The sequence below is a fragment of the Motacilla alba genome, chromosome Z, assembly GCF_015832195.1.
Source record: "Motacilla alba alba isolate MOTALB_02 chromosome Z, Motacilla_alba_V1.0_pri, whole genome shotgun sequence".
Taxonomy (NCBI): Eukaryota; Metazoa; Chordata; class Aves; order Passeriformes; family Motacillidae; genus Motacilla; species Motacilla alba.
The window spans coordinates 30,377,924-30,395,945 of NC_052046.1; the positions used below are offsets into that span (position 1 = coordinate 30,377,924).

The 18,022-nt window shown below is 40.3% G+C and overlaps 1 protein-coding gene across 3 annotated transcripts in view; it reads right to left on the bottom strand.

Annotated features, from left to right (window-relative positions):
* Nucleotides 1-18,022, bottom strand: part of FAM189A2 (family with sequence similarity 189 member A2) — a 30,967-nt gene that overhangs the window by 2,518 nt on the left and 10,427 nt on the right. The window contains exons 3-10 of one of the 3 annotated variants that reach the window (XM_038123359.1): nucleotides 15,949-16,059; nucleotides 14,392-14,520; nucleotides 13,517-13,624; nucleotides 13,283-13,398; nucleotides 8,318-8,447; nucleotides 7,662-7,734; nucleotides 3,003-3,152; nucleotides 966-1,249 (exon numbers count right to left, since the gene is read on the bottom strand). In XM_038123359.1, coding sequence (XP_037979287.1) covers nucleotides 966-1,249; nucleotides 3,003-3,152; nucleotides 7,662-7,734; nucleotides 8,318-8,447; nucleotides 13,283-13,398; nucleotides 13,517-13,624; nucleotides 14,392-14,520; nucleotides 15,949-16,059 — 1,101 coding nt within the window. The remainder of the gene's footprint in view (nucleotides 1-965; nucleotides 1,250-3,002; nucleotides 3,153-7,661; nucleotides 7,735-8,317; nucleotides 8,448-13,282; nucleotides 13,399-13,516; nucleotides 13,625-14,391; nucleotides 14,521-15,948; nucleotides 16,060-18,022) is intronic. The other 2 variants (XM_038123360.1, XM_038123361.1) reach the window with 2 other exon arrangements.

Consider the following 18,022-nt stretch of genomic DNA (forward strand, 5'->3'; position numbering starts at 1 on the left):
GCAGTCCTACTTGGGAAAAGGAGTGGAGCGATTTTTTGTTTTGCTGTTGTTTTTGGGGTTTTTGTTAGGTTGGTTTAGTTTCCCCTCAAAAAGGGGAAACTAAAGGTGCACAGGAATTCTTTCACTCCAACCTATGGCATGTCTGATATTGTTATAGCAGGAACCTAAATGTTGCTTTCTTGTAGAAGCCACTGAACTGTAATAACCTTCAGGCCTGTGTGATAAATTAAATTCTCATAAGGAGCCTTTTTCCCTCCTGTTCCTGTCAAATTTGTCAAGGCTTTTGCTGCCTGAAGGCTGCAGTGGGAAATCCCACTTTATTTCCAGAGCCTAAATGACACTGATGCGTTTTGCATGAGAACCCAAACCAAAATCAGCTGTCACAGCAAATCACTTGTGCTATGCATGAATCAATTTATCTACCCAAATGGTCTGTAAGTTACCAGAACATTTGTTTGATGAAGTCTGCAGTGTCTGAAACTTCTGGATATTCATTCCATTAATGTAAGCACATATTTTCTATCTTCTGCATTTCTTTCTTTAGTACTAGGTCTTTGTTTTATCCTGGGAGCCAATCTCAAAAAAGTTGCTTCTAGTGGGTTGACATAAAAATTTCCTTGTCAGCCTCCATTCCTTCTGGTTTGCAATAGCAAATGCTTATTTATAACATCATCTCCCTCTCTCCTGCCACACTCAGTATAAAATGCTGTTATGTTATTTACAGTTCATGATTCCTCAACAGAAGACTGACTCAGTTTTTAAATACACACATACTCGTGTCTTCTAGCTGATAGAGCAGAAAATGTCACAGCCTCTCACACACTCCCTACATGAAAATTGAACAGCTGAAGAAAGCAAATTTAGTCCAAAAACTCTGACACACAGACTGGCAAATAGAAACCTATACTTCCAAACTAGGGGTGGTGGGTTTCCACATCATCTGATCAGTACAAGTAATGAAATACCTGCTCAAGGAAAGTGGCACTAGTGACAGCTTCTGCCATATGTTTCTCATCTGATTTTAAAACAGACTTGATATTTTCCACCAAGTCATGTATGTCTGGGCTCATGCTGCAGGACTGCTCAAGGATCCATGCCACACGCCGTTTAGTGTCCATGTAAGACTTATAGTCTATCAGAGACTGGGGTCTTCCCCTCGAAGCTCCTGCTCTTGAACTCTTCCGCAAGGTGACAGCATGCAGTGGATTTACATCATTGAGTGTTGCAGTTTCACACCTGAGCACTGTCTCTGAAGACAAAGACAAAACAAAGCAAACAATCTGCATAGTTCATGGTATTCCCGGAGATTCCCTTCCTCATTCAATGAGGATGCAGCACATGGTTTAACCTTGTACAACTTAACAGTCTGGCATGGTCAGGGTGGCATGGAAGGCTCACTCTACTGGATTTACTCAAAATGCCTGTAAAATAGGCATAGCTGTGACTGAGTGCATATTACATGTCAAAGCATTTGGAGGGACTCTTCCCCTTTGGAAAGCTCTTAGTCATTTTGTGTACACTTGGTTCCTTTCTCTTGTTTCTAATCTGAAAAGACCCGAAATGCCTGTTGAGTGTTAATGTAAACATAAAGGTAGAAGGCTTTTACGATGTCTCCTAAACTCTTTATAACTTTTAGTTAGTACGAGTCAAGAGGACAAGTTGTACCTCAAAATAACTACCTGCCAAGCTGGAAGCTAGTAATACTACAAAGTAGGAATTGAATGGAAAAAAACCAAAACAACCTAACCCACACCAAAGCATTCAAAATTACCTTGCAATGACTAAACAAAGGACAATACAGAATCAATTTCACTGCCTTTGGCCAAAAATTCAATGCCTTTGGTATAAACAAGTTACCGAATTTTGACCCCATTAAAAAGAATAAAAAACCAAAAAACCCCAAAACCACACCTACAGATTGTTCAAGAAGCACTCTGATGTAGGCTTCAGACCAAAAAATATTAGGAGGAGATGCAAAACTTCCCAGCAAGAAGAGCACTAACTTGAAGCAAATTCCTCTGTTGAAGTGAGTTCCTATTCTGTAGCACTTGTGACTAACTCAGATCTAACTGCTGAACAGACCTAACCTCAGTAACACCGAGCCTAAAGCTTCCACATGCTCCTGACATGGGGTCTCTGTACATTGGAAGCACTCTGCTTTCACAGCTATGAATAGGCTCTGTGTCATGTAGCTATTGCTTCAGCAGCAGATTCTCTGGGCTGCTGTGGTGGAAGTTGATAGAAGGACAAGAAAAAACACGATACAGCAGAGCCATGAAAACATTCCACAAAAACAGCAAGTGTAATCCAGATAGGCATGATCCCAATATCCAGAATAAATGGCTGTTACTAACATGCCCCATTGGCACTTACATTTTGAGTGCTGGTACCTACCAGCAGCTACTGTGGGGATTCCAATATCCTCTAGTAAAAAATGCAAGACTCCTGGCTGCATTTTTCAAGACTGTCAGCAGTATCACGGACTGTGTAGTCACATTAGCAGTTTTCCCACAGCAACAGGATTAGAATTAGATCACTGACACCAAAGCAATTTCATCAACTCTCCACCATGGGTTGAGTTTCTGAGGGTTTCTTTTGACAATATGAGGATTGAGAAAAGGGGAGTGAATTTATAAGCTAATACCAAATCCCCAAGCCAATTTTGCTTTAAATTGCTCACATTGACAACTGCACTTGTAAGACTTTAGATGTCAGTGCACTGAGGAATCCTGCGTGCTCTCTCTCCTCATTTTCTACTACCCCTCCCTCACACCCAGACCCTGCTACACACCCTGTTCCTAAATATGAAAACCTAAAGAGCAGCAAGATTAAGGAGTTAAGGTGGAGAAGGTTTGGCAAAGCACAAAGTACTGCTGTTATGTAGGTGCTCTGTTGGGAAAACAGTAGCTGATTTCTGCAGGTACTAGGTTTGATGTACCAAACTTCTGAAAAGTTCTTTCAAAGAACCATTACACAATCACTGACAGAGAAAACAGAGTCACCTTGAGGCAGCTGGCAGTGCAGGAGCACAGGGTCACTTTTAGAACATTTCCACAAGGGACTGAAGGCTCTCCTGTTTTTTCCTGCAGGCACACAGCTGGCATTTGAAGGGGAAAGGCTCACTCTGCTGGAAGGCTCCTGAATTTCTTCAGCTGAATAATCAGAAACAGAAAAGTAGGAGTAGTCAACATAAAGCTAATCTGTAGAAGCCATTATTAAAGACTGACTTTTTTCCCCATCTGTAATGGGGAAATCTGCAAATCTGTAATGACTGGACACAAAGGTCTAGAGGCACATGTATGTGTGCACAGACCCACACTTACTGAACAGTAACATCGGTCTAAACCTTGTTTAAATGTTTGCCAAAACCTGTTTAGCCTTATGTAACTGGAGTAGCAGAAGACTGCAGTCCAGTACACCCTAGTACAAAACTCATCTTAAACTACCTGATCAGAGGGAAGGGAACTACAGCTTTACTGGCAAAAAACTAAATCTCACAGAGCCCCAAATCCTCCTGCTTATAGGCAGTTGTACCAAGATATGACAGCATATGATCAGAGAGGTCGGTCAACTTTTGCAATTACGTATCTTGTAAAACAGTGACCAGCCCCTAAAAAGGAATTAAAATCTTTACTTAAATATTTTCCTGGATGCTTGTGATATGCTATATCCTTCCCATTCCTCCTTTTCCGAAGAGTGAAACTATGTGCTAAAACTTAATGAACAGGACAGGATGCAGCTGTGTATGTTTCTCACTAAGCTTGGTTCTGTACCTCCATCTAGTGGCACCCAGCGTATTACAAAAAACAATTTTCTTGATCATTCAGAAGTTAAAAAAATTGTAGTGGGCTGCCTCTGGCTGGATGCCAGGTACCTACCACAGCCACACCCTCTGCAACTGGACAAGGGAGAAAAAATATAATGAAAGGCTCATGACCTGAAATAAGGTCAGGGAGACATCACTCATCAATTACTATCATAGGCAAAACAGACTTGGCTCGTGGATATCAGCTGATTTTATCCAAAAATGAGCAGAATAATGAGAAGAAAAGACAGATCTTAAAAACACCTTTCCCATCCCTCCTCTGGGCTTTATATTCTGCCCTGCAGCAGCACAGTAGCACAGGGAACGTGGGTTATGGTCAGTTCATGACACATTCCTGCAGCTGCTCAGGGAGAGGAGTCATCTGCTGCAGTGTGGGGTCCCTCCCACAGGAGACAGTTCTCCAGGAACTTCTCCAGCTTGAGTCCATTCCACAGGCAACAGTTGTACATAAAATGCTGCAGTGTGGGTCGCTCTTCCATGGGGTCAGTCCTGTTCCCGTTTGGGTCCCCCAAATGGGCACAAGTCCTACCAGGAAACCTGCTCCAGCATGGGCTCCCCTCTCCACAGGTCTGCAGGTCCCTGCCAGGAGCCTGTTCCAGCACAGGCCTCCCATGGGTTCACAGCCTTCTTGCACACACCAGCCTGCTCCAGTGGGGGGTTCTCCATCACCTGCAGGTGGATCTCTGCATCCCTGTGCATCTCCACTCCAGCACCTGGAGCACCTCCTGCCCCTCCTTCTCCACTGGCCCTGGTGTTTGCAAGGCTGTTCCTCTCACATACTCTCACTTCACTCTTCTCTGACCCCCAATACACCTGCAAAGTAGCTTTTTTTCCCTTCTTAGATATGCTGTCAGAGAGGTGTTACCATAATTTCTAACTGGTCCAAATTTCTCCAGCAGCAGGTCCATCTTTGGAGCTCTGCCAGGCATAGAGAAAGCTTCAAACCTTCCAGCAGCTTCCCTGTCACTACCAAAAGCCGGTCATGCAAACCCAGTACAAAACCAAATTCATGTAAACAGTCTTTTATTCAGAACACAGCAGAAATCTGTTGTGTCACTCTTAACAGGTATGTGGCAGTGGCAGGAGCATCAAGAAAATTTAGGCTTTGATGATATGTACTTGTTGAGCACAGCACCTTATCATCTACACAAATGCAACTTAGAATCTCTAAAGAGAAGAAAGAGTGACACAACCTATACAAAACAGGTACCAGCCTAGCAAATCAGAAGGTAAGGCCCAGCAACAAAATATGGCAGACCCAGAATTATGCAGGATTAAAGAATCCATCACCAATCTAAACTTTTCAACACCAGTGGAGCTGTGTTACCAGTAAGCCCTGGAGGTACAATGATGCTGTTACTTTGGTGAGGTTGTTTGTTGTTTTTTTTTTAAATTCTACACAGATTAATCAACAGATTTTGTGATCTTAACATAATCCTTAATAATGTTAATGTTTCAGAGAGATAATTGTCTTATGGTGGTCTGTAGTGGAAATGCATACACCTAGTTTGTGATGATACAGAGCAGCTACTAAGGACTTCTTGCCACCAGCAAAAGGTTGCATTGCCTGCCTACTACAGTCAGCAGGGGAAATCCCTTTCTGATGGACAGGAGTGATTATGAAGTCAGTAAAACAATTTTAACTGGCACAGAGAATCTTTACAACTCCTCCTGCAGACAGCAGTCAGGATTCCCCTCATTCTGCTGGCAGAGTAGTCCACAGCTTTAACTTCCATTGGGAGCTATGCTCAGTTGATCAGCCCTGATGATGCCAAGGGAATCACAGCATCATATACAAATGCCCTGGCATGACAGCCTACCAGCTGCAACTGTAAGATCAAGTTTTATTTATGGACTGCTACACTGCATCAGCTGAGACCACCCACAGACTTCCTCTGCCACAATTCCAACATAAGCCCCCCCTTTATATTTCCCTCCTACAATGGTTTAACTCCCAGCAGGCAGTTCAGTCCCTCACAGTCACTCTCACTTTTCCCCAGTGATATGGGGAGAAGAATTGAAGGACAAAAGGGGCAGAACTCATGGGCTGAGATAAGGACAGCTGGATTGAGGTGGGGAGGGAAAAAACGCAAGAAACTCAAAAGAAAACAAGTGATGCAAAAGCAGTCACTCACCACTAGCTGACTGATGCCCAGCCAGTCCCTGAACAGTGACAACACAGGAACACTCCCCCCAGCTCACAAATCCAAACCAGCACCACAGGCTGCTCGGAAGGAAATAAATTCCATTCCAGACAGATGTAGTACACCTCTCCAATTAAATAAAGGAAGACATACTGCTCTATGTATTTCTTTTATTCCTAAATTCTAGGAAGCCTTGGCATGTAGAAGCAGCAGCAGTGTAATTTTCTTTCTTAAGAGGCTTACTTTCTTTTTTTTATCTGAATTTAACAGGCAGTCTGATAATTAAATGCCTCTTTACAGACATTTTTGTTAAAAAAAATAGTGGACAAACCAGTTAGGATGATAGAGCGGAGGGTACCCTTTGCCATATGTGCTCAGGTAGGTCTGATTCTTCCAAAGGAAATTTTTAAATTCAAATGCCTCAAACAATGTCTCATCAGAGCCTTTTTTCAAAACAAAACAAAACAAAACAGAACAAGACAAAACAAAACAAAGTACTTTCCTGACTGTCGTTCACTGCAAGTGCATTTTCTATGCTATTTTCTTCCTGTTTCCAGTCCTCGTAGCTTTTTAACGTGTATCCTTGTATTTGATAACCTCTTTTTGTTTGAGCACAGGAAGCTCAGAGAAAGCAACAGGAGTTTTACCAGTAGGAAAGCTTTGATAAAGCAATCCAGAGGAGCTGTAGCAAAAGGTTTCATTCTGATTATCACAACTGGCAAGACACCATAAGCACCCAAGTTCTTGTTTTCAGAGGTTTAAGGCAGACTGTCAGAGTTTAAGGGGTTTTGACAGAGTTGACATTTGGCTAAAGCATGATTTTCTGCAAACTCTTTTTTTTCCCCTGACTCCAAATAACTGCAGCAATTCCAACTAACGCAGTTCAAACCCAAGGTTTTTTTACAGTTCAGTAAGCAGGTTGGCAGAAGACAGGCCTCAGGCAAATGAAATATTTGGGGCTTCCCCCCTGCCCCAGTCTTTACTCTCTTGTGTGGAAATTGCAAATGAGACAATCTTGCCATAATTGCCAAATCCTAATGAAAATTGGAACACATTTTTATGGGCTGTACTGGAAAAGCTGGAAGTTAACTACGTTCAGCCATAAGCCTACATTGCAACAAACATTAGCCTAAAAAGCCTTGGAGCCGTAGGCATGGTTTTCTAAAACAGTGCAGAGCAAAGCTTGATGTGGTCTCTTAACAGTAGTTTTGCTATGTCCCATACCAGGATGCAGAAATTACTTAGTAATTCTTCCAGTTCAGGCTAGATAATGGAGTAATTCCCAGTTTAGCTCCACACAGTACTGCATTATTCTATCCTTTTCCTATTTTTACCAGCAGCAAAATGTTAACAGGCCCCATCACATACACTAAGCAAATGGAAGCACTGGAGCTGGACATAATTTCTTGAAACATATGGATATAAAAAAAATACTTAGTATCAAAAAATAACTTTTAGGTTACTAAAAATTAAACATATCCTCCTTTTTGTATCTTGCATGAAAACAACTTGTTGTGCTATTAAACATTTTAAATATTAATCCTTGTTCCCACCCCCAAAACAATCATGATTCTGTATCTCTGGTTTGCAGTATGGTGGCTGTCTTTCAAAGCACTAATGCTGCTGCTGCTGCATTAAGTTGTATGTGTTGGAGGGAACATTCTAGAACAAACATTAAAATTACTTTTTACCTTGAGAGGACTGCCTGCCACTTACTTCCCCTGAATCAACATCTTCCACGCCATTTATTTCAAGTGCACCTCCCTGGAATAAAATGCAAAAGTTGAAAAATCGCAAGTCACCATCCTTCTCTGGCATTTCCTAAGAACTGCAACATCCACCTTAGAAATGGAATACCTGTTCTTAACTACACAGAGAATGTAAGATATGAGTTTAATTCCATGGCAAAATCAAGGCCAGTGCATGTCTAATATTCATATTCATCATCCAGGTGAGTGAATTTTATCCTACCCAGTATTTTCTGGGAAAAAGTGCCTGTCTTTTGAAAACACCAGTGAAAAAGGATGACCAGTGATGCAAAAACCTTGACCTAGTCCTTCATGGGAGTAGTAAGTGAAATAAGTGAAGTAAAGCAAGGAGGTCTTTTAGAATAACCAGCAACAGGTATAATCCACATTTCTTTCTGCTCCTTCTCCCTATGCCTGGGCAGTTTTCCAACTGGAGAAAACTTTTCAGTTCCAGAGATAGGTGATTTATTAAACTCTTTGGTGATACTTACATTCATAATCAAATGTATCCTCCTGACATACATGTACCATGCTTGAGTGCAACCTCTCCCTTAGAGTGGAAAAAACTTAATCAGACATTAAACTCATGTGGCCCATACCTGCTCAGAGCTTTTTGAGCTGCACACAGTTTCGTATGGTGGAGGCGGGTCCAGAGGGCAGTACACTTCAACCCCTCTGATTCGTGTTACATAAATATAGTGCAGTGAAATCACATCAGAGACAGGTGTGCTGCAATAAATAACACAGATCAAATCTGTTAGTATAGCTTTCCAGCTGCAGAAAAACATCACCTGTTACCAAACTCCACTGGCTTTCTGTGCCAGCTCAGATTTTGGGATGTAAGTCACAGATATTGGACTCGTCAAGATTTGCAAGACGTCTCAGAAGACGGCAGGAGTAATTCCCAGTTTGGCTCCTTAAGACGTGCCTCTCCAGTGTGTTCCCCAGAGTTCAAACATCTTTGAGCAGTACAGGGTTGAGGAACCCATTCCAGTTTTACTTCAGAGATTCCGTTTTGTTACAAAATATTAAAGTACAGGCTGTCACTCAAAATGTGACAGCCTAGCTCTGAGTTTTGTGAACCACTGAGTTCTCACTTATAACCTAAATTCAAGATACTTCTGACCTGGTGCTTTATGTTCAGATACAGCTGCACAGAAAAAGCCAAATTCAAACTAAAGGCTGTTTTTGTGATGATGCAACAATATTATGGTTGACTGTAGTATTGTGCATTTATATTTTGTAATACTTTGTAATTGCATGATTTTATATTCCCTTATTGTTCCCAAACGTTTATCCCAGAGTGTGCCCCTTCCCTTTTGCCTATCTAGGCATTTCCTTTTGCTGAGATCATCCCCAAACCCCCCTCCCTAGTTTCCCTGTCAATCACTTGGTATCCCATCCCCTATATCCAGAACTTTCGGACAAAGTCATTGGGTGATTTGCTAGGGGCCAAAGGTCAGCCCCTCAACTACTGTCCTCTATGTTATCTCAAATGTCCATTCCCCATGGCCTGATGCCTGGGGGATCTTTATTGGTCAAGCAATGTATATACCTTCCGTTCCCTCCCATCTTTAAATGTAGCCTCCGCATTTCCCTCGGGGCTCTGAGCTAGAGGCCCCCGCCCTGAGGCAACCAGGGTCCCTCTGGGGCTCTGAATAAACCTTGGTTTGGCCTCCTGCTGAGAGTCGGCCTTTTATCTTCTACCGCTGTCTCCAGAATTCTCTCTGCTGCAAAGGCAAATAGCCTAACAGCCAGCAGCACGCCCAGGCACGAGAGAGTGTCCCCCCGCTGTCGGTCCGCTTTGGGGGTTGCCCCCCCGCTGTGTTCCGGCCCGGGCCAGCCGGGGTTTGCTGAGAAGGCTCCCAGATAGAGACGGAGACAGTTGACCAATTCCAAAGGCTTGTATGAGGCAAATGCACCTCATGGCTAACCTTGCTCCTCAGTTTCCAAAGAGCTCTCTGAAACCTTTACCACAGGAGAAATCCCAAAGACCTTCTACTTCAACATCCTTCTCTTAGGAGGTAGCTCTGAGAAGGAAGAAAACAGAACAGTGCCTGGAGAAACCTTTATTTTTATAAACATACATTTACATTGCTCCAGGAACACTGTAACAAAGTGTGGTGGTCAACAGCAGAGCTGGCAAGAAGATGTTCCCAACACAATCCTCAGAGAAGTCTGTGATCCAAAGCATCTCAGCTCTTCTCTTTTTTCTTTTTTTTTTTTTTTTTTTTTTTTTAAATTTTTAGTTGCTGATTTGGTGCTGAGCAGGAACCTTCATAAACACACAGAAACCCATATTTTGCTCTCAGAACTTTGGTCAGGTTTCATTCACCATCACTAGTGGGTGCTACTCTCTACAAAGCAAGCCCTTCTTCCCAGAATTTAGGGCTTCTCTGGACATTGGCTGGAGGGAACAAAGGTGACTGTGAAAATTTTTTTCTTGAAAGCTCATTAGAAAGGACAGAATGACAGAAATACCTATACAAGACCACTTGCACAGAGAGGAAAAGAATAAAACTTTCAAAATGAGAAGCTGGAAGCCCTCTTATGAAAGGCTCCTGTGAAGGCAAATGGACGTAATGCACAGAGAAATCTTAGGAAAGTAGGTATTTTGACAGCTGGCTATTATCTTCTTTAATCTTAAAAATGGGGAAAACAAAATAGGCTAAAATAGTTTTTAACTACAATCTACTTAATCTGTTCCAAAAGGCTTCAGAATAATTCTGGAGTATGATGGAGACAGATTCTCCATCGACATTACTTCCTCACATTTTCCTAGTATGTTCATGCTGAATTTACATTCAATACAAGCCACAAAGTTATATACATTTTGAATCTTAGTTTTGTTTTTAAACAGGCCTGATCTGACCTACCCAGCTCAGTCATACCTTGAAAATTAATGCTATGTCCAACAATTATGGTAAAACTTACTACAGATTATTCAACTAGAAAAGCATTCCCTGGAGTCCCTTAATTATAAAAGTAATTTCCAGGAGGTACCCAAACAGTACTTTAAACTGAACTGAGGTAGATTTCTAGGCCTTGCTGCCCAACATACATCACCTCTTCCCTTAAATTTACATGTCTTGTGACACTATAATAGAATCACAGAATATCCTGAGTTGGAAGGGACCTACAAGGATCAAAGGCCAACTTCTGTCAATCTTCACATTTTGATTTTCACCTGGAAACTCAGCTCTCACTGTTTATGTTGTGCCAACCCTGAAAACTAATGTAATTGCTATTTTTTAATGTATGAAATAACAAGAATAGAGGTAGGAATTGACCAGACACTTGAAAGGCTAGTTTGTTTTTTGCCATTAAATACGACAAATGTAAAAGTTTCCCATGAACAAGTGAGCAAACCAATTGTCTTTGACAGCTGGACCCCTGACGTTTCAATTTAAAGGGTGGCAGAGAAGGCCTGCCCATTCCAAACATGTCCTTGGCACAAATTTTGATGACTGTAGTGTTTCCCTTTTCAGGGGATATATCTGTCTTGGAGCTTGCAGATGGAGCTCACCTCCCAGAATGTGGTTCCTGTCACACCCTCCTTGCACACAAAGGTTTGGGATGCAGGGACCAGGAAGCTCAGCACAGAAAGCCAGGGCACAGGTGCTAAAAGGAGGTCAGGGTACAATCTGGGAGGAAGAAATGTGAGAAGGCTGACTGAGAAATGGCCACGTCCCATCTCAGCCACTCTTGCAGGATTCAGCCTGGGCTGAGTCATAATTACTCATCTTCCAAAAACAGAAATAAAGCCTGTCTGTTGCTTTAAATTCTGCACTCTTGTGTAACTACCCAGAACACCCTAAAACAAGTAGCCTGACCTCAGAAAGATGTCATCAACACTTCAGTGTTACTATCAACCAGTTTTAACACAGTCACAAGCGAGGTAGCTACTCAATTTTAGACCACAGAAGCCTTAAATACTGTTCAGAAGACCCTCCTTCTTTTGTGCCCAAAACCACCAAATTAAGTGAATGAATGAATGAATGAATTAATACACACACACACACACACACACACACTGCTGCTGGGAAAGAGATAACCATCCAGAATGACATGACATGCTAGACAAAGAACAACTGGTCCTTTTTAAAGCAGGAGAACTCTGAAAAGCATAAATAATTATTCTTACAAAGAGATCATTATACATTCCACTCTGTTCTCATAAGCTGCTTGAACCAAGACTTAAATAGAGGATTTCAGTAGTATTTTGAATTCAAATTAAGTCTCTGATGTTTCAGAGGACCTGTTCATTCTAAATCCTACTGTTTTGCCATGTTATAATTTTCTAGGCAATCTCAAAATCTGTAATTACCTCTGCCAGGAATATATAATCTTGAAAGTCATGCATGCTATTCCTGATGAAACAGTGAAATAAACTAAACACTCCTGCTCACTGCAAAAAGGAGTAATTTTGAACAAGAGTAATACAGTCTCCTTGAGCATCATAATACTTTTTGTATAAATATTGTATGTCCAGAACAGAATAATGCAGCCCTGAAGGCACTTGAGATGGTAGTTCATGCTTGGACTCAGTTATTTATTATTTCTTATCAGTAAAACAGTCTCACTACTGTGAGTTTGGCAGCTTTTCATTAAAAAGCACAAAATTGCTAACAATTTCTTGTTACAAGGTCTTTTAGAACTGAAGTACCCAATTAAGAACAGATACCTAGATTATTTTCCCTTTTAACCCAATAACTGATCCCTGGAAGCCTGCAGTGCAGACTTTTCTGCCCAATTACAAAACATCACCCAAACCCATGAAGAAGAAGGAAGAAGGTGGTAAAGAAGAACCACCTGTCTCCACCCTAAAACCTCCATCTTGCTTCATATTTATTTCCATATTCTAAATTGCCAAACTCTAAGTTTTCCACCTCGTGATATTACACACTTCTAACCAACTACACACCCGTAATCCCAGTACTATCAATGAATTTTAGAAGCCTTCTTCACAGCCTCAGGTCAAATGCAGTGGTCTCTTGTGGGTCTGTGCCTTTAAGCACAGAAAGTTGAAAATTCTCAGCATACAGGACTCCAACACAGCCCCACCTGAGTCATAAACTAGTAAAGCCAACCTGCAACTTTTAAGAGCCAATAAGTATCTGCAGGGTAAGGGATTACTTTTCCATGCAGTGCAGTGAAAGCACACCCTTCAGTCAGCCCTAAAAGCTCAAGAGGGAGAAGGAAAATGACTCAGGTCATGGGGGGAACACCATTCAGGGTCTCTGGCTTGCCAAGTGGTTGTGTCTGGCTTCCCACTGCTGCCCTCACCTGCTCTTCACAGCATCGTGTAAGTCTTCAGCTGCGTCAAGCAGTAGTATTTCTCTCACCCAGAAACAGTTCCTAGAGAATCTTAACTCAAAACCACAAAATTTTACCCCCTTACCCACACTGTATTTATGCTTTCTCCAAACCAATGGATTTTTTCTTCTTCTTTTTTTTAATGCCCCTAAAATCACAAACCTTTTTCACCAGAGAAAACAGCCTTAAATAAAAAGATTAGGCAGTGTTTCAAAAGACACTAAAAAAAAGGGAGTGTACAGTTTTACCTGTGACATTGTGGAGTACAAGCATTAAAAGTTGCAAAATAGGAGGGAGGTGGGACAGGTGGGACAAAGTCATCCGGATCCAAATTGCGATCTTCACCTTCAATCTCACATTCATCCTATTCAAACGAAACTTGTGTTAAAACCCTTCTGAGCTATAAATACGGCTCAACAGTATAATCTGTTAATACTGTTTGTACCACTGTCCATGGCAGGCAATGCCTGGTGCTCACTTACTGTGCAGGATCTTCTGGATGCCAGTGTCAGTAAGTAATGCAGGGCAGCTGCTGTGAAGCAAACTGCGGCAGTGAGTGCATTCAGGGCACTAAGAGCTAAGAGAACCTTCTGAAGAACATGAAGATTATTGAAATTAAAAAAAAATTAAATCATGGTATTTGTAAATGTCAAAATAATAATAATAAAAATAAATGATAATACAAAACTAAAACAAATAGAGAAAACACAGGGATGATCATGGCAATTACTTCTAAGAAATGTATGGGATGAAGTCTTCAGCACAATCTTCAAGACTGGAGTAATTTGCAAAAACTTGTTTTACGCTATTTATTGACCTGACAGAGAGATCCAGAAGGGTTTAATATAGCTCAGATGTGATTTATCCATCTACTCATCCAAGAATTATAACCTTCCTCATAACTCCTCTGTGGGAAATACAGATTCAAGATGATCACCATTAAAGAAATGTCAAAGCCTTTTGATATTTGAAGATGGTGTTGGTTGGGAGCTTTATTTTAGCAGTTTGTAAGCCACAAAAGGCTGAGCAGTGCAAAAGACTAACAAAGGCATCAAATCATTAACTAAAATTTAGATCTCATTTACCCCTGTAATCTTGTCTGGATTCAACAGCAGTTTTGGTTGAATTAAACACAAAAAAACAGGCAAGAACTGCTTATTGGCTCAGCAATGGGCTGGTCAAAACCCGGACATGAAACCCTCCCCAACCGCCATGTTACAGCACCATAAAGAGCTTCTGACCATTGTGGAAGACCAGAAAAATGACAAGAGTTTTTCCCAGTAAACACTTCAGCTCTGCACTGCTGCATGAGCACTGACATTCGAAAAGCAGTACTATTGATGGGTGTGCAGGGTACCTTGAGAAGAAGGTGAGCAGCACTGCATGACTTCACATGGTATAGCTTCAGTACAGCCTTTGCTTCTGTGCAGGTAGTGGGATGAAGTTCTTCACAGCAAAAACAAGTCTTATTTTCATCCATATCCATCTTTAAGAAACAAATTTCTACTTTTTAATTGTTTTATGCAATATTTTTACCTGCAAAATATAGAACTTATTGTCTTAAACTAAGCCCATGACCACAAAGCAGACTGGAAATACAGTGTCATATAATTGAACAGTTCGGTATGCCAATGATTCCTGCATTATAAAGCTGTACTATACACTTCTTATTTGAGAGAAGCATTATGGGTAATGCATTAACACATTTAAATACAACCTAGTTGTAATCAAAGCTGCACTGATTACTAAGCAATTTTATTACCTATGCTCTTTCCAATGCATAACAGCCTGGAAATTATTTCTCTGACTGCTGTGTAAACCACTCTATATGAACTGTACACATTTTCTATGGTTCAAGAATATATCTTCCATTTCTATAGATGGAATGAAACCCACAACTATCATTTCAACCCAGTCAAATCATTAATAGCCATATCTGTACACCACTGTTTTTTGTAACTTTCACTTTCAAATTAATCTTATCATCTTAGTTTTCAAAGTAGAAATTCAATGCTTCCATATCTAGAAATAATTGTGGTTTTAACTTTCAACCTCTGGAGTCACAATGTTGACACTCTTCCACCTACACAAGCCACCCTACAAAATAATTGATGATATCAGGGATGTCATTTTGCTGTACCCTGTATTTCCAGCTACAGACAACTCAGAAACTCCTGCAATATTTGACCACCTCATTTGGAATATCATTATTAATTTTCATGATGGCTTTGGTACAGTGATACTGGATGAATCTAGATTCCCATGGGTTTATAATCTTGGACTCTCACTGCAATATATCTACGGGCATGTCAAGGAACCAATAATAGCTTTCTTGAAAGAATAAACGAATGAAAATAGATATTCAAGGATCTGTTCCATTAACCCACAAAGTCCTTCAAGCTTTTACAAACAATCATCTTCATCAACAAGTGACTATATACTGCATCCTTAAATTTCAATTATTCCACAGTTTCCAGCTCATCAATAGTAATTCTTCTATTTCTCATCACAATCACTTGAGAAAAAACTTTTACATTCTGTCCTGCCTTGTACAGACTGCATCTTCCTCAAGTGAAGTGTTCTGAAAAGCTACAATGATTTCATCTATCTTATTGTTTTTTTCTCACAGCTGCTGCTGTAAGGTATCACAGAATGGTCCTTCCCAGGTGAGGCAAAGCAAGAAGAATAATCCATCCACAGATTACAATGGACTGAGCATTTTGCAGGTAGCTCACCATTACCCACACAGAGGCTTTTTTCAATGGGTCATAATTTTTACATTACTACAAAAATCCCTTGTGCTAGTCCTTTAATTACTTGCAACTCTATACATCAGGACATTTTGTGATCTCAGCACAGCAAGCTAATATGCCATTATGAGAAGAAATCCGTGTAAATCAGTATGCGTGCTCACCAAATCGCATCTGGGTACCCCGGACACAAACTGAATGCCTTGACATCCTAGTATTAATCCAGTCACGTTCAGCATAAAACTGATCATAGACAGCAGAACAAAAAGGTTAACCTGGAACACCAAAACAAAGTTAATTGCAGTGGGCACAGAAACCTAACTCAATGAACCTATTACAGAGCAAATCCCATTCACAAACTGGAGCTGGGAATTAATCTCTGCTTTTTCAAAACTGCCCATGACTTCAGTGCCCCAAGGTGTCTTAACCCATTCCTAAAATTCTTTGTCTTCTCTCTCCTTATTCTGGACTAGTTACGCGACTATTGAAAATGTCAGTAGTAATAGTACAAGCAATTAAAGGTTTTGCTGGAGTGTAACTTCCACTGTGTGTCATACTCTTCCACCAAGTTTAACTTTCAACACATTCAGAACAGTAAAGAAACCTGAAGAGGAAGAAACATCTTAAGCCAACATTTACTCCGCACACTTCCAGAATTATTCTGCAGCACAAATATATGAAAAATATCTGTCCCAGCACAATAAGGATGGAAACACTTTAGAGACTTGAGCCGCATGATTTTATTTCCTCCTGGCTACTAAAACTAGAATATTAGTACATCAGATAATACTTTCAGATTTATAAACCACCAGAAATCGAGCAACGGCAAGAGCAATAAATACATGAAGAAAGGACAAGCAGAAGCAGTGGAATAAATGATGTGTTGCTTTCCCCTATGCCCTTACAATATATGCTTACATGACTTTGGATATGGATTTTGGACATACAAAAGAACCATCCCTGTCCCTATTCATACAGGCAAAAATATCCTGTACTTCAAGAAAAACTACTATGGGTAAGACTACTACTTTAGAGACAAATTAAAGTAAGATTCCTATTTAAGCATTCAATCCCACAAAGCAAGTATCAGATGCTTAATGTCCTAAAGCATCCTTTTTAATAACAATCTGCTCACCCAGGTTTCTTTGTAGCAAAATTGTCCAAATTAAAAAAGTAGGACATCACAAAAAACAGAGGAAGAGAAGGACACTATGAGGGACATGAGTTCAGTCCTGCTCCAGACAGCTTTACAGAAGATCCAGTAACAAGGACTTCCTAAACATGCAAAGAACACTGTGGCCTTCCAAATAAATTTATCTGATGTACCATGGTTAGCTACCTGGAATCTGAAGCAGAAAGAGGTAACAGCTGTTGCACAAATTATGTCCCCATTTTTTGAGATTCAGGGAGATAATCCCCAATGAATGGACAAGACCCAAAGAGCATTACCATGCAAGCTAAATTCCTCAATTACAACATTACTAGTCATTACTAGTTTGACCATGACATTATCCTGGTAAGGCAGATTTTAACCCCAAAGAAAACAATAATTGATGTAGCTATCAGTGAATCTCTGTAGAGGACTGGGATTACTTTGTGTTAGACATATTAAAAACAAAATAATTTATAAATTATTAAGAGGAAGAGTATGTTGTTCTAGCTTTGTACTAATCACAAAGCCACAGATAAGAGGGGTTTAGTTCTAGAAAGCACTCTGAGTGTCATTTTTTTTCCATACAAACACAGAATCTAATGATTTTTTAAAAATTACACTATGCTCAGCATGCAAATGAATGAAACCCATACCTTATGCTTTTACCTAAATTATCTTAGTTACTCTTCTAACAAAAAACTACTTTGAGAAAAAAAATTGGTACACACAGGTATTTCATATAAAGAAAACTTTTCAACTGGGTTCTACACAGGGCACCAATAATTAGGAATTAGCCAGTACTGTAAGTAAAATAGAAGCTGTTTCAACATAAAACATATTTATAGCACAAATCTCATTAAATTATATTAAGAAAAATAAGAGGTGTATTTGTCCTTTTTCAGCTGATGACAAATGGAGAAAAGAAGTTATGTAGCCAAAGTAAAGAAAGATTTAAAAAAAAAAACAAGCTAGCAAACTCACATTTAAGTTGTCTCCTGTGGTACAGAAGCTGCAATGGAAACAATTATGTCTATAGCTATATAAAAAGTTACAGTTAAAATCAAGACTTCCAATCAAAAATTTTG